This window comes from Scyliorhinus torazame, chromosome 3 (assembly GCF_047496885.1).
Source record: "Scyliorhinus torazame isolate Kashiwa2021f chromosome 3, sScyTor2.1, whole genome shotgun sequence".
Taxonomy (NCBI): Eukaryota; Metazoa; Chordata; class Chondrichthyes; order Carcharhiniformes; family Scyliorhinidae; genus Scyliorhinus; species Scyliorhinus torazame.
The window spans coordinates 168,661,644-168,678,905 of NC_092709.1; the positions used below are offsets into that span (position 1 = coordinate 168,661,644).

Genomic DNA, 17,262 nt, shown 5'->3' on the forward strand with positions numbered 1-17,262 from the left:
GGTCTGATTAATATAAGGAGATGCTCTGAACTGATCATTTATTTTATTATTGATCTATAATGCCTGCCTCCTTTTCCAAGAAACAACAACCCTTTCTCACTGCTCAGCTCTCTTCAGCAAATAAGGTTTTGACAAGTTTGAAGAATCCAGCCCCTTGATTTCAAACTCAGTTATTACTACGTATTCGAATAACAGATGCTTTTGTCGTGAAAAGTGTGCCTTGGTGACGGTGGGGGAGTTGCCTCTCTGTCAAAGAGTAAGTTGACTACAAAAGGACGCTGCAATCTTCCTTCCCCTAGTTTCAATTGAATATAAGTGTATAAAAGTGGGCGGCATGGTAGCACAGTGGTTAGCACTGATGCTTCACAGCTCCAGGGTTCAAGGTTCGATTCCCGGCTTGGGTCACTGTCTGTGCGGAGTCTGCACGTTCTCCCTGTGTCTGCGTGCGTTTCCTTCGGATGCTCCTGTTTCCTCCCACAAGTCCCGAAAGACGTGCTGTTAGGTAATTTGCACATTCTTAATAACGGGTAGGGGAATTGGAAATTCTGAATTCCCCAGTGCACCCGAACACGCGCCGGAATGTGGCGACTAAGGGATTTTCACAGTAACGTCATTGCGGTGTTAATGTAAGCCTACCTGTGACACTAATAAAGATTATTATTATTATTTTCATTGAAAGAAACTCTCACGGTGGACTGAGTGACGCAATGAATTAACTTGCAGTTGGATTTTGTTCTCCTTCCCTGTCCCTCTGCCTAATGTGACCTAGGTTTTAATCATTTACACAGGCAGATTGGTTCTCTAGCAGGGCATTGCATCTGGAAAGTTAAAGGCCTGTGTCAGTTCAGACTACAAGGCCTGCTGGCTGTTGTCCAGCAAATACAGTCAGGAAGCCTCCAACTGTAAACCTCCCCTTCCTGCATCTGCTACTTTTAAAGACTCTCAACAAGTGCTTCTGGGCCTTGCTCCAATCGAAGGTTCTGGCTGACGCTAGGTGTAAGCAGCAGTCAAAATAATTATTTACAGAAGGGCTTTTCTTGAGAGAGAAAAAAAGGCCTAGCTCAATTTTGATGAGGGCTACGTTTTGATTTTTGGGGACGACATTTTGGTTTTTCGGGGACTCGTTTTTCATTGGATGGGGGAGGGGGGGGGGGGGCAAAGGAATGGGGTGAAATCATTATTTCAAAAGAGAGACAATGATGCAGAAAACTCAACTATTGATGATGGTCGCATGAGAGTAGATCAACAATCAAAGGTGGCAAATCTCAATGAAAGAACTGCCATCCCTTGACTCCGCTCACAGTGGGCATGTCGCAGAGCTTGGAAACTACATCCGTACATCCAAATCTGAAAATTGTGAGTCAAGTGCTCAGGCGCTGGAAAGGGACTATAAAAATCTAGGTTGATCTTAGGATACATTGCCAGCATACATGCAAAAACTGTTGCTTTTTGAAGATGTTTTTGATGAGGAGTAGCATGTAGATAGGAAATAGTAAGGGACCAAGGATAAATCCTTGGGGGACAGCAATGGTAATGATGTGAGAATGGAAAGCAGCCCAACTCAAGTTGGGTGGCAGTGGAGACGCCTTGGAAGAGGATAGTGTGGCTGACTGAAAGGCTACAGACACTTTGAGAAGGACAATGAGGGAATGTTTACCTTCGTCACAGCTGATAGAATTTCATTTGTGACTTCCTTAAGAACCATTTCAATATTGTGGCAGGGATGGAAACCTGTTTAGAGGGATTCAGGCATGGAGTTCTGGGAAGACGAGAGTGGATTTGGGAGTTGGCAACACGTGCTTGGACTTCGGAGAGGATGGGACGTAGTTTGCAAAGATAGCGGGGTTAAGGGTTGAGGAGAGGGGTAATGACCGTGCGTTTAAACAGAATTTCTTGTCTATTACAAAAACAAATGAGGAAATACAGTGGTAATGATAGCAGATTTGAGAGAGAGAGAGGGACAGCTCCTGAATGAGGACCATGAACAACATCAACTAACTTGGGGTCAGAGGGGAAAGTTAGGTGAAATAAAAACAGAAATTGCAGGAAATACTCGGGTCAGGCAACATTTGTAGAGAGGGAAACCGAGATGATGTTCCAGGTTTCATGACCTCACAGCAGAACTGAGAAAAGTTAGAAATGCAATAGATTTAAACAGATGAAATAAAAACAGAAGTTTAAGACCAAATGGTGCAAAGAAGACGAACAGAATGACCACAAGAGATTACAATTTGAAATTGTTGAATTTGGCGTTGAAGCCAGAAGACCATAAAGTGCCAAAGCAAAAGAATTTTTCTAATACATTTAGAGTACCCAATTATTTTTCTCCCCAATTCTAATGAAATTAGTTGATGGCCTATCATCAAAAATGAAGAGAAAGAAGTTGAGGAAGAGAAGGGAGGAGTTGGAGATAGACCAGGTGGAGGTGGGAGAAGGGTGAAAGTTGGAAGCAAAGTTGATTAAGTTTTCTGCTTAAAAAGTTGGGTGGCCAGAAGTTTAGTTGGAATAGGGGCGAGGAAGTGGATTTTATAGATGAGATGAGCTCAGAAAGTGCATGAAAGGAGATGAGTGAGAAACAAGAGAAAGATGCAAAGGCATTGCTCAGGCAGGGGGGAGCCTCGGAGGAGGTTTGGCTTGCTACCTCCTGAAAGAGATGGTTGCAGCGAAAGGCAGTTGATGAGATGGTCTCGATATTAGTGATAATGAAATCCACAAGCTCCTTGCACTTGTTAGAGGTGAGGGTGAAGAGACAGGTGGAAGGTTTAGGAAGATGGTCTCAGTAGAGTGAGGAAACTGGGTGTTATCTTTGCATTCCTGGATTGTCCAGGGATAGTGAACAGTTTTAATAGACAAGAATAGGATCGGCTAGTGCTTCATGTGGTTCTACCAGATCTGGCAGTGCATGGCTAAACCAGTTGTCTGCCATATCCTTTCAAGTCTGCATCCCTTAAAAATAAGGGGAAGGCGCTACAGGGAGTCGGCTAGGGAGAGGAAGTAATGGTTTTAATATTAGATGAAGATATCAGAGATAGAAGCGAGGGAGGATTTCGACAACTAGATTACACAATCTTTTTGCTTCTGAGGTTCCCATTCCATGATAAAGGTTCTACAGACCCCTGTGATACAAGTAAACTTTCTGTACAGAAACAGTTATATGATTAAACATATGTTATTTTGGTTTTACTTTGTAACATGAAACTTGTTGCAACAATCTGGATTGGTTTCTTTGAAGTTAACAAACTGCCTGAGATGAGTAAAAGAATATTTTTGCAAAAATGTGGAAGGATTATTTAGTAAGCACAGTTAAGTGATCGTCACAACTGGCGGATTAAATCAAAGCTCTGCGGTCCTGCGTCATCCAGTTGTGAATGGTTGTGGTTTACGAAACAACTTAACTGGAGGGGGAGGCTCCACAAATATCTTCGCACTGGGCTAAATCGCTGGCTTTGAAAGCAGACCAAGGCAGGCCAGCAGCACTGTGCAATTCCCGTACCAGCCTCCCCGAACAGGCGCCGGAATGTGGCGACTAGGGGCTTTTCACAGTAACTTCATTTGAAGCCTACTTGTGACAATAAGCGATTTTCATTTCATTTCAATTTTCATATTGTGATCCTCAACATTGAGGGAAATCAGCACATCAGTGCAAAAGATAAAGCTGAAGCTTTCTCAACCACTTTCAGCCAGAAGTGCCGTGTTGATGATCCATATCTACCTCCTCCACCCCGCATCATAAATGCCAATTTTCAGCCAATTCAATTCACTCCACGTGATATCAGTGCCGGACGTCACTGGACACGGCAAAGGCTGTAGGCCCTGACAACATCCAGGCAGTTGCTCTGAAAATTGTGCTCCAGGGTTAGCTGTGTCCCTAACCAAGCTGGTATTATGTAACCTACAATGTGGAAAATTGCCCAGGTATGTCCTGTCCACTAAAAACAGGACATATCCAATCAGGCCAATTGCCACCTCATCAGTCTACCCTTGATCATAAGGCACTTGAAGCACAGTGTCATGGACAGCGCTATCAAGATCCACTTGCACAGCAATAGTCTGCTCACTGACACTCGATTTGGATTTTGCTAGGCCACTCAACTCCTCACCTCATAACAGCGTTTGTCGAAACGGGGACAAAAGAGATGAGGTGAGAGTGATTGCTCTTTGGGGGGGGGGGGGGGGGGGACGGGGACACTCTTCACTGGAACCATACCTGGCACAAAACAAGGTAGTTGTGGTTGTTGAAGGTCAGTCATCTCAGTACTAGGACATTTCTGCAAGAGTTCCTCGGTAGTGTCTTAGGCTTCAGCTGCTTCAATGAGCCCTCCATCATAGGATCAAAATGTAGACGATGAAGCAATGCATGCCCACAAGTAGCAAGACCTGGCCAACATTCAGGCTTGGGCTACTGTGTGGATACATTTGATGTAAATATTACAAGTGCCAGACAATGACCGTCTCCCAGAAGAGAGAATCTATCCATCTCCCCTTTACATCCGATGGCGTTACCCTTGCTGAAATCCCCCGATATCATTATCCTGGAGTTACCAGAAACCAAACTGGTCTAGCAATATAAATATTGTGGCTACAAGAGCAGGTCAGAGGTCGTAAATTCTGCTGGCTCCCCAAAGCCTGTCCACCCTCTACACGGTACAGGTCAGGTGTGTAATGGGATATTCTCCACTTGCCTGGATGAATGCAGCTCCAACTCTCCAGACGCTCAACACCATCCAGGACAAAGCAGCCCACTTGATTGGTACCCTTTCACAAACGTGCACTCCCTCCACCACCGACAAGGCAGCAGTGTGTACCATCTACAAAATGCACTGCAGTAACTCACCAAGGCTCCTTAGGCAGAACCTTCTAAACCCAGGACCACTGCCATCTAGAAGGACGGGCAGCAGATCCATGAGAACACCACCGCCTGGAAACTTGGAAATATGTCACTGTTCCTTCACTGTCGCTGGGTCAAAATCCTGGAGCTCCCTCCCTATAATAATAATCGCTTATTGTTACAAACAGGCTTCAATTAAGTGAAAAGCCCCTAGTCGCCACATTCCGGCGCCTGTTCGGCGAGGCCGGTACGGGAATTGAACCTGCGCTGCTGGCATTGTTCTGCATTACAAGCCAGCTGTTTAGCCCACTGTGCTAAACCAACCCCTAGTAGCACAATGGGTGTATGTACACTTAGGAACTGCAGTGATTCAAGAAGACCGCTCACCACCATCTTGTGTGGAACAACTAGGGATGGACAATAAATGCTGGCCTAGCCAGCAATGCCCACATTGGGCAAATGAATTTTTATTAATCAAACAAAGCACATTATAGTGGAGTGTAATACAAATGTTTCCAAGCATGGAAGAATGTGCAGGAGGTTTTCAGTAACAGCAGGAGTTCAAAATGCAAAACGTTCTGTTTCTTTTCATTCATTGGCATCAAAGAATTCAGAACAAGGTTTGAACTGAAGAAAGTTACCATTGGAACACTTTACACAAATCAATCTTCAGGACATGTTTTAGGATTGTCAGAAGCTCCTTTACCATGTGTAACAAAAATCAGGAGATAGCTGTAAGGAAAAAGCTGTGCAGGTTAGAATGATGGGCTGCCATAAAAAAACGATGGAATAATTGCGAGGAATTTATTGAATAATGGCGGTTTGACTCATTATGATGAATGGTTTCAGCACATTGAAGATTATTGCTTGGCCAATATAACTGGTTTGTGTTTTATGGCTCGAGTTTGTATCTCGTATTAGCATTGCCATAACAAATGCTGTACCGCTTTGTACCATGTGATTGGAGGAGGGAGGGTAACATGACTGGAATTCTAATTCTGGGCTTTGGTGTCAGAAAAGAGGATTTAACTGATTAACAGATCTCTTTTACTGGGTTGAAGTACACTCTGAGATTGGAACAAGTACCTTATTAACTGTTACATAATCACCATGCTCAAGACTTTTAACAATATTCTAGCCACAAAAAGAAGACAAACCTTTAAAAAAAAAAAAAAAAAAAGTTAATTCAACATGTCTCCTGCTCCCTCTAATTCTATATTAATCAGTAATTTGTGAAAGTTAGAGATTTTATCATTAAAGATTAACATAACTTGAACGTTTAATTCTTCAGAAGAGTTAATAAATGCAATAGTGAAAGCCAGAATATTAATAATAATCTTTATTACTGTCACAGGTAGGCTTATATTAACACTGTAATGAAATTACTGTGAAAATCCCCTAGTCGCCACACTACGGCGCCTGTTCGGGTACACTGAGGGAGAATTCAGAATGTCCAATTGACCTAACAAGCACGTCTTTCGGGACTTGTGGAAGGAAACCGGAGCACTGGAGGAAACCCACGCAGGCATGGGGAGAACGTGCAGACTCAGCACAGGCAGTGACCCAAGCCGGGAATCGAATCTTGTTGCTGTGAAGCAACAGTGCTAACCACTGTGCTACTGTGCACCCATAAATAAGAAGTTTAGAAACCTGTTAAAAGTCCAACAGATTTATTTGAAATCACAAGCTTTCGGAGCTCTGTTTCTTCATCAGGTGAAGTTGAGGCAGGTTCACAAACACAGCATATATAGGCAGAGACACAGTTGCAAGATAGTTACAGATTGGAATGTGAAGAATGGTTGGAATGTGAGTCTTTAAAGGTAAACAAATATTTACAGGAACAGACAGCGTGAGTGGAGTGAGTGACAGGTAATCGAGTTATGAATTGTCTCAAGCCAGGACAGTTGGTAGGATTCTGCAAACCCGGGCAGTATGGTGGGGGTTACATGTAATATGACATAATCCGAGATCCTGGTTGAGGCCGTCCTCATGCGTGGGGAACTTGGCTTCCAGTTTCTGCTTGGCGATTCTGCGTTGCCGTGTGTCTTGAAAGCCGCTTTGGAGAACGTTTACCCGAAGATCGGAAGCCCAGAAATAATACAAAGAGCTGAGTTATGACATCTGTTATTTATGATCTTAAATTATAAATTGCTGGGCAAATTTGCTTAGTGTTATTTGTTAAGGTGAACAGTGTCTTTCTGCATCAAATGTAACTTGAAAATATTTAATCCATAAACTGCACTTTTAGACCTGGCTTGTCAAAATTTTGGCCTCCCTCTACTGGAGACTTTCTGCACTACAGTTTAAGCAATAATTGTCCCATCACCCAGCATCAGTGCATGATTTCAGAGAAGTGGCAGTTGATTGGTTTGAGGAGTAGACAGTTAAATGTGGGTGTATTAAAATAACATATATAAAATACTGAATAGATCATACCATTCAGTTCAAATGGAATTGAACACTTCTATATCTGTTTTTAAAGGCTTAGCTTTTATAAACTGGATAGGAGAAAACCCTTCAGAAAGTTTGAAATGCCCCACTGATCAGTAACGTCTGTCTCTCACCACCCATTCCATCTGCAATGTAACAATCTGCTCTCCAAACCCCATCTCCATAATATACCATTAAAAGTGAAATCAATGGGAATCAAGGGGAAAACTCTCCACTGGCTGGAGGCGTCCCTCCCATGAAGGAGGATGGCTCTTAGAGGTCAGTCATCTCTGACACGGGACATCGTTGCAGGTGTTTCCCAGGCTAGTGTCCTACGTACAACCTTCTTAAGCCTTCCCACTGCCATGAGGTCAAATGGGGATGTTTACTGATGATTGCACAGTGTTCACTTTTATTCAAGCCCACATGCAGCAAGACCTGGCCAACATTTGGGTTTGGGCCATTAAATGACAAGTTTGACATGAACATTAAAAGTGCCAAGTAATGAATACCTCCAATAAAAGGACTCTGAACATAATAATATAATAATATTGACTTATTGTCACAAGTAGGCTTCAATGAAGTTACTGTGAAAAGCCCATTTCGGCGTCTGTTCAGGGAGGCCGGTACGGTAATTGAACCTGCGCTGCTGCCTTGTTCTGCATTACAAGCCAGCTATTTAGCCCACTGTGCTAAACCAGCTCCTGATTCAATGAAACCTGTGCCTTTGACCTCTTCCCCCTGACATGCAATGGCATTATCATCACTGTATCCCCCAACATCGACACCCTGGTGATCAAAATCTTAATCAATGACTTCCGGGTGCGGCGATGACCAGCTAAGTCGCACGTTTCGGCAGCTCCCGGTGGAAAGGACTTTTGGGCTCTTAATAGGAGCCCCAACGGCAATTTTAACGGCTAAAAACAATGTGCGGTAAACCAGAAGGGAATTCCCCCTGGACACGGATGGAAAAAGGAGAGGAAAGTGGCCGGATTGCGGAGGATCCTCTAGAGCAGCGGCAAGGAAGGCAAGCACAAAGCAAGATGGCGTCGGAAGGTGGCCGTCTAGTATGGGGCCCTGATCAACAAGAGTTCCTGCGGCGCTGTGTGGAAGAACTTAAAAAGGAGATGAAGAAGGAGCTGCTGGCCCCGATATTACAGGCGATTGAAGGGCTAAAGGAGGAGCAAAAGACCCAGGAGCAGGAGCTTCGGGTCGTGAAGGCAAAGGCCGCTGAAAATGAAGACGAAATACAGGGCCTGGTGGTGAAGACAGAGATGCACGAGGCACAACACAAAAGGCGTGTGGAAAGGCTGGAGGTGCTGGAGAATAATGCGAGGAGGAAGAATTTAAGGATTCTTGGTCTTCCCGAAGGTGCAGAAGGGGCGGACGTCGGGGCATATGTGAGCACGATGCTTCACTCGTTAATGGGATCGGAGGCCCCGACGGGCCCGTTGGAGGTGGAGGGAGCTTATCGAGTTATGACGCGAAGACCGAGGGCTGGAGAAATACCTCGAGCCATAGTGGTGAGATTTCTCCGATATAATGACAGAGAGATGGTCCTCAGTTGGGCGAAGAAAACTCGGAGCAGTAGGTGGGAGAACGCGGTGATCCACGTATATCAAGATTGGAGTGCGGAGGTGGCGAGAAGGAGGGCAAGTTTTAATCGGGCCAAGGCGGTGCTTCACAAAAGGAAGGTCAAATTTGGAATGTTGCAACCGGCAAGACTGTGGGTCACACACCAAGGGAAGCACCCATACTTTGAGACGGCAGAAGAGGCGTGGACATCTATTGTGGAGGAGAAGCTGGAATAGGCGGGCCAGAAAAAGAACGTTTGGGACAAAGTGGTGGGGTGATTACGTGGGGTGAAGGGGGGAAAAAGGGGGAAGGGATGATCTCTCAAGTTGTTAATCTTGCGACCCTGTAACTTTTCTCTCTTCCCCATGTCGTGGGGGAGAGGGGGGAGGGAGTATGAGGAACTGGGGGTGCCGGCCATTAGGGGTGGGGCCAAGTGGGAAACGCGGGCTTTGTTCCCGCGCTATGGTAATCATGGCGGGAACAGGGAAGCAGGAAGGAGGGGGCCTCGCACAGTGGGGGCCGAGGTCACGGGGGGAAGCCGAGGTCAGGCAGAGTTTGCTGACTTCTGGGAGTAACATGGGGGGGGGTGCAATTACGCTAGAAAGGGATCTAGCGGGGGGGGTGTTAACTGGGTTGCTGCTGCTGGGGAGAAGGGGGAGCTGGTACGGGGTGGGGTGGTCGAGGCGGGAGGGCGCCGTCGGGGGGAGATACGGCTACGTGGGAACCGGGTGAGGAGCTGGATTAAAAAAGGGGATGGCTAGTCGACAAGGGAGGGGGGGTAAAGAGCCCCCCAATCCGGCTGATCACGTGGAATGTGAGAGGGCTGAACGGGCCAATTAAAAGGGCACGGGTACTCGCACACCTAAAGAAATTAAAGGCAGATGTGGTTATGTTGCAGGAGACGCATTTGAAACTGATAGACCAGGTCAGACTACGTAAAGGATGGGTGGGGCAGGTGTTTCATTCTGGGTTAGACGCAAAGAACAGGGGGCGGCTATATTAGTGGGGAAACTGGTACTGTTTGAGGCAAAGACCATAGTGGCGGATAGTGGGGGTAGATACGTGATGGTGAGTGGCAGATTGCAAGGGGAGGCGGTGGTTCTAGTGAACGTATATGCCCCGAACTGGGATGATGCCAATTTTATGAGTCGTATGTTGGGACGTATCCCGGACCTAGAGGCGGGAAAGTTGGTAATGGGGGGAGACTTCAATACGGTGCTGGACCCAGGGCTGGACAGATCAAGGCCCAGGACCGGGAGGAGGCCGGCTGCAGCTCGGGTGCTCAAGGACTTTATGGAGCAGATGGGAGGAGTAGACCCCTGGAGATTTAGCAGGCCTAGGAGTAAGGAGTTCTCGTTTTTCTCCTATGTCCATAAAGTATATTCACGGATAGACTTTTTTGTTTTGGAAAGGGCGCTGATCCCGAAGGTGACAGGGATGGAGTACACGGCTATAGCTATCTCGGACCACGCTCCACATTGGGTGGACCTGGAGATAGGGGAGGAAAAAGAACAGCACCCGCCCTGGAGAATGGACATGGGATTATTGGCAGATGAGGGGGTATGTTTAAGGGTGAGGGGGTGTATTGAAAGGTACTTGGAGCTTAATGACAATGGGGAGGTTCAGGTGGGAGTGGTCTGGGAGGCGTTGAAGGCAGTGGTTAGAGGAGAGCTGATATCTATCAGGGCACATAAAGGAAAGCAGGAGGGTAGGGAAAGGGAGCGGTTGCTGTAAGAACTTTTGAGGGTGGACAGACAATATGTGGAGGCACCGGAGGAGGGACTGTACAGGGAAAGGCAAAGGCTACATGTAGAATTTGACTTGTTGACTACGGGTAATGCAGAGGCACAATGGGGGAAGGCACAGGGTGTACAGTACGAATATGGGGAGAAGGCGAGCTGGTTGCTGGCCCACCAACTGAGGAAGAGGGGAGCAGCGAGGGAGATAGGGGGGTGAGAGATGAGGAAGGAGAGATGGAGCGGAGAGAGTGAATGGGGTGTTCAAGGCATTCTACGAAAGATTATATAAAGCTCAGCCCCCGGAAGGGAAGGAGAGAATGATGTGCTTTCTGGATCAGCTGAAATTCCCTAAGGTGGAGGAGCAGGAGAGGGCGGGACTGGGAGCACAGATTGAGATGGAGGAGGTAGTTAAAGGGATTGGGAGCATGTAGGCGGGGAAGGCCCTGGGACCAGACGGATTCCCGGTGGAATTTTATAGGAAGTATATGGACTTGCTGGCCCCGCTTCTGACGAGAACCTTTAATGAGGCTAGGGAAAGGGGGCAGTTGCCCCCGACTATGTCAGAGGCAATGATATTGCTCCTCCTAAAGAAGGAAAAAGACCCGCTGCAATGCGGGTCCTATAGGCCCAGTTCTCTTTTAAATGTGGATGCTAAGATTCTGGCCAAGGTAATGGCGACGAGGATAGAGGACTGTGTCCCGGGGGTGGTTCATGAGGACCAAACTGGGTTTGTGAAGGGGAGACAGCTGAACACGAACATACGGAGGTTGCTAGGGGTAATGATGATGCCCCCGCCAGAGGGGGAAGCGGAGATAGTGGTGGCGATGGATGCCGAGAAAGCATTTGATAGAGTGGAGTGGGATTATCCGTGGGAGGTGCTGAGGAGATTTGGCTTTGGAGATGGGTATATCGGATGGGTACAGTTGCTGTATAGGGCACCGATGGCGAGTGTGGTTACGAATGGACGGGGGTCTGATTATTTCCGGCTTTACAGAGGGATGAGGCAGGGGTGTCCCCTGTCTCCGTTATTGTTTGCACTGGCGATTGAGCCCCTGGCCATAGCACTGAGGGGTTCCAGGAAGTGGAGGGGAGTGTTTAGGGGAGGAGAAGAACACCGGATATCTTTGTATGCGGATGATTTGTTGTTGTATGTGGCGGACCTGGTGGAGGGGATGCCAGAGATAATGCGGATACTTGGGGAGTTTGGGGATTTTTCGGGGTATAAATTGAACATGGGGAAAAGTGAGTTGTTTGTGGTGCATCCGGGGGAGCACAGCAGGGAAATAGTGGATTTACCGCTGAGGAAGGTAACAAGAGACTTCCGGTACTTGGGGATTCAGATAGCCAAGAATTGGGGAACCTTACACCGGCTTAATTTCACACGATTGGTGGAACAGATGGAGGAGGACTTCAAGAGATGGGACATGGTGTCACTGTCACTGGCAGGTAGGGTGCAGGCGGTTAAAATGGTGGATCTCCCGAGATTCCTCTTTGTGTTTCAGTGCCTCCCGGTGATGGTCACGAAGGCTTTTTTTAAGAGAATCGAGAAAAGCATTATGAGTTTTGTGTGGGCCGGGAAGACCCCGAGAGTGAGGAGGGGGTTCTTGCAGCGTAGTAGGGATAGAGGGGGGCTGGCACTACCGAGCCTAAATGATTATTACTGGGCCGCCAATATTTCAATGGTGTGTAAGTGGATGGGAGAAGGGGAGGGAGCGGCGTGGAAGCGATTGGAGAGGGCGTCCTGCAAGGGGACCAGCCTACAAGCAATGGTGACGGCACCGTTGCCGTTCTCACCGAAGAAATACACTACAAGCCCGGTGGTGGTGGCAACATAAAAAATTTGGGGGCAGTGGAGACGGCATGGGGGAAGGACGGGAGCCTCGGTGCGGTCCCCGATAAGAAATAACCATAGGTTTGTTCCGGGGAGAATGGATGGGGGATTTGGAGCATGGCAAAGAGCTTGTGTAGTACAATTGAGAGATCTGTTCGTAGATGGGACGTTTGCGAGTCTGGGAGCGCTGACGGAAAAATATGGGTTGCCCCAAGGGAATGCATTTCGGTATATGCAACTGAGGGCTTTTGCGAGGCAACAGGTGAGTGAATTCCCGCAGCTCCCGACGCAGGAGGTGCAGGATAGAGTGATCTCAGAGACATGGGTGGGGGATGTTAGGGTGTCGGACATATACAGGGTAATGAGGGACGAGGGGGAGATCATGGTAGATGAGCTGAAAGGGAAGTGGGAAGAAGAGCTGGGGGAGGAGATTGAGGAGGGGCTGTGGGCTGATTCCCTACTTGGGTAAACTCGTCGTCCTTGTGTGCCAGGCTAAGCCTGATACAATTCAAGGTTCTACACAGGGCGCATATGACTGGAGCACAGCTCAGTAAATTTTTTGGGGTAGAGGATAGGTGTGGGAGATGCTCGAGAAGCCCAGCGAATCACACCCACATGTTCTGGTCATGTCCGGCATTACAGGGGTTCTGGGTGGGGGTGGCGAAGGTGCTTTCGAAGGTGGTGGGGGTCCGGGTCGAGCCAAGCTGGGGGTTGGCTATATTCTGGGTTGCAGAAGAGCCGGGAGTGCAGGAGGCGAGAGAGGCTGATGTTTTGGCCTTTGCGTCCCTAGTAGCCCGGCGCAGGATATTGCTTATGTGGAAGGAAGCCAAACCCCCGGGCGTGGAGACCTGGATAAACGACATGGCAGAGTTTATAAAGTTAGAACGGATCAAGTTCGTATTAAGGGGTTCGGCTCAAGGGTTCACCAGGCGGTGGCAACCGTTCGTCAACTACCTCACAAAACGATAGAGGGAATAGAGGGGTGGGGGGGGGGGGGGGGGGGGGGGGGGTGCGGTGGGAGGATCCGGGCGGGCTCTTAGGGATGTCATTGTATATGTATAGACATTTGTTATAGGTAATGTATATTGGACTGTTGGATTGTATCTTTGGAGAGTAACTATTTTTGACAAGGCAGTTGCCATTTAGTTTTGTTTTTGTTTCTGTTTATATATTATTTATTTACTTGTTTAAAACTGGCCACTGTTATTTATATTGCTTTGTTGTTGTTTAAAAGAAAAACTATGTACTGTTATGTTTGGCCAAAAAATCTTGAATAAAATATATTTTAAAAAAATAAATAAAAAAAATCTTAATCAATATTGTGAATACAAGAGCAGGTCGCAGCCTGGAAATTCTGCAAAGTAACTGAGTCCCAACTCCCCAAAACCTGTCCCCTATCTACAAGGCACAAATTAGGAGTGTGATGAAAGATGCTTCATTTACCTGAATAAATGCAGCTCTAACAACACTCAAGAAGCTTGCCAGCATCTAGGGCAATCAGCTCATCCACCACCCTAGACATTAATTCCCTCCATCACCGGTGTCCTGTGGCAAACATGTGTACCATCTACACGATACACGGTAGCAACTCGGCGAGCCTCTTTTGACCGCGCCTTCCAACCTGCATCACCTGGAAGGACGGAGAGCAGATGCATTGGGAATATCACCAAGTTCTCCAAGCTGCACACCATCTTAGATTGAGTTGAGGTGGATTGGGGCAATGATCCAGGGAGTTTGCGTGGAGGGAGGGGACGGTGCAGGCAGTAGTCCGTACCATAGTTACTCAGGGGCTACAATTGTTTTTTGATTCTTCTAAATTTCCCTTGGCAACTATTCTTCCAAGAGAGTGTCAACCATGCAAAGTCTCTGACTTTAAATCACAGTTTCGGATGGTTCCAGGCGCAAGAAATTGGCAAAAGTTGAAACTTCCCGGGCAATTCCTGTGCAGATCTTGCATGGGGACTTATTTTATTTTAATAAATTTAGAGTAGCCAATTTCATTTTTTCCAATTAAGGGCACTTTAGCGTGGCCAATCCACCTACCCTGCACATCTTTGGGTTGTGGGATTGAAACCCGCGCAAACACGGGGAGCTTGTGCAAACACCACACGGACAGTGACCCAGAGCCGGGATCGAACCTGGGACTTCAGTGCCGTGAGGCGGTAATGCTAACCACTGCCCCACCGTGCTGCCCTCTTATTTGATTTTATTGACTCAAATTTGAGATCAAATTTGGGAGGGGAGGGATAATCAATTATCAAGGGTGGTGAATTTGTGGAACTCGCTGTGCTGGAGTCTGAATCATTAAATGGTTTCAAGAAGGAAAGATATATTTCTGATTTTAATAATAGGTTAAAGGGATATGGGGAACAGGTGGGAGGTGGATTTGAGACCAGGAAGAGATCAGCCATGATCCGATTGAATGGCGAAGCAGGCTCGAAGGGTTGAATTGCCCACAGCGGAGCTCCCTGTTGTAAAAAACGGGGGGGCCGCACTTTTTCCGTTTAGTCCCCTCATTCAACGTGAGTTGCATTGAATAGCCGCGTGTTTCTCAGCACTGCAAGTGTCGGGAAACACGAAGCGAATCGCGCTCGCTCGGGGACTTTGTTCCCTTTTGGGAAGATCACGCCCGAAGCTTTACTTCTAGAGGGATAGAAATAAGTAGGGAAGTTATGCTAATCCTATTGAAATTTGGTTAGTCTCTATTTAGAGGGCTGTGTGAAGTTCTGGTTCCATATTACAAAAAGGAGATAGAGGCACTGGAGAAGATTTAGAAGGGTGATATCAAGTGCACGGGCAAACATACCGGGAAAGGATTGACCGGGAAAGGATTGACTAACTGCGTCTCTTCTCTCTTGGGAACAAAAGAAGGCTGAAGGGTGACTGAAGTTGTGAAATGATTTTATAGAGTGGATGCAGAGAAAATGTCTCTTCTTGTGGGGAAGAGCATCGCTAGAGGCCATCAATATAAGACAGTTATGAAGAAATACAACAGGGAATTCAGAAGAAACTCCTTTGCCCAAAGAGTGATGAGAACATGGAACTCGCTACCATGTGGAGTGGTAGAAACGAATAGTAAAGATGCTTTTAAGGGAAAGCTAGACAAACATACGAGGGAGGAGGGAGGGGAAGGGACTAGATGGTTATCATGGCAGGTTTCAGTGAGAAAAGAAGGGAAGACTCTCAATTGGAGCATTAAGACGGGTTGGGCCAAAAGGCCTGTTTCTATGCTGTAAATCCCATTGTAATTCCATGGAGTTATATTTGATATATCTTAGAGTATGTCTTTTTTTCTCTTGCAGTATACAATTGGACAGTAGATGAAACAATGGACTGGTTAATTCACTTTGTGGAATTGCCGCAATATGCCAAGATCTTCCAGGAAAACAACATTCGGGGAGTTGGCCTACCCAGGTTAGTTTTGTTGGAAACGGATGGCTGCTAGATTTTCTGTTTCTCTGAGTACGATGAAAATGTCTTTCAAACTAAAGGCTGAAGAAGATGACTCGAGTTAATTATTTGTTTTATGAAATGAGAGACCAAACGCAATAGCTTTATTTGAAAAAAATAATTACTTAGAATTATTGTGTATTAATTTACAGACTGGAGCAGGCTCATCCTGCATATGTCCTTAGCCTCCACGTAAGCAACGGTGGTATTTCCAATTGTTTAACCTGTACGATATAAATTCTCTCATTGCCCTGTTTTGAAGAAGAGCAGAAACATTCTACCAGTGTTCTGGCCAACGTTTCATACCCCAGTTACGACCACCAAAACACAACCTGTTATCATTCAACTCATTGCTCTTTCATGAAATATTGCTGAAGAGACTGCACTCTGGGACTTCCGGTTGCGGCTATGCCTAGGCAGGTCGCACGTTTGGCAGCTCCCGCCAAGAACGGACTTTTGGGCCCTTTTGAGGAGCCCCAGCGGCACTTGTACGACGCTCCCAGTGTGGGAAGGTGATAGTAAGGTTCCCCCACCATTGTATGGAGTGGACCAGGAGTGGAGCGATCACAAAAGTGGTTTTGGAGCAGCAAAGAGAGCGGGGGAGGAAAGGCAAGATGGTGGCGGGTGGAGATCAAGCAGCGTGGGCGCAGTGGTCACGGGAGCAGCAAGAGATCCTTAAAAACTGCTTTGCAGAGCTGAGAGCATAAATGCTGGCGCCAATGAAGGCGTCGATCGGAAAGCTGATGGAGACCCAGAAGGCCCAAGGCGCGGCGATTCGTGAGGTGCGGCAGAAGGCCTCAGAGAACGAAGACGAGATTTTGGGCCTGGAGGTGACGGTGGAGGCGCTACACAAGAAGTGGCAGGAGAAGTTTGAGAACCTGGAGAACAAGTCGAGGAGGAAGAATCTTCGGATTCTGGGTCTCCCTGAGGGAGTGGAGGGGTCCGACGTTGGGGCATATGTAGTTACAATGTTCAACACGCTGATGGGTGCGGGAGCTTTCCCGAGGCCCCTGGAGCTGGATGGGGCTCATTGAGTTCTGGCAAGGTGAGCGCACATTGATCGACAGGGGGAGGTGGGGGGATTCGCACACTGGGGGGTCGTTGGAATGGCGGGAGTGGCCGGGGTCAGCAGGAGTCAGCTGACTTGCGGGAGTGTAATGGGGGGAGCAAAATGGCTGGACGGTGATCTGGCTGGTGGGGGGGGGGGGAATGATAGTGGGGGAACTGGGTTGCTGCTGTATTGGCCAAAGGGAAGCTGGAGGGAGAAGAGGGAGTCGGGGTGGGGGTCCGCCACCTGGGGGACTGGAGGGTGCGGGAGGCGCTGGCACATGGCTGGTCTAAAAAAGGAGATGGCTATTTGGGGGAGGGGGGGGGGGGGGCAGTATCCCCCTGATCCGGCTGATAACATG

At 47.5% G+C, this 17,262-nt stretch overlaps 1 protein-coding gene across 2 annotated transcripts in view; it reads left to right on the forward strand.

Moving 5' to 3' along the window:
- stim2b (stromal interaction molecule 2b) overlaps positions 1–17,262 on the forward strand; it is a 212,473-nt gene that overhangs the window by 139,436 nt on the left and 55,775 nt on the right. For both annotated transcript variants that reach the window (XM_072496536.1, XM_072496537.1), the window contains one exon: positions 15,706–15,817. In XM_072496536.1, the coding sequence (XP_072352637.1) occupies positions 15,706–15,817 (112 nt within the window). The remainder of the gene's footprint in view (positions 1–15,705; positions 15,818–17,262) is intronic.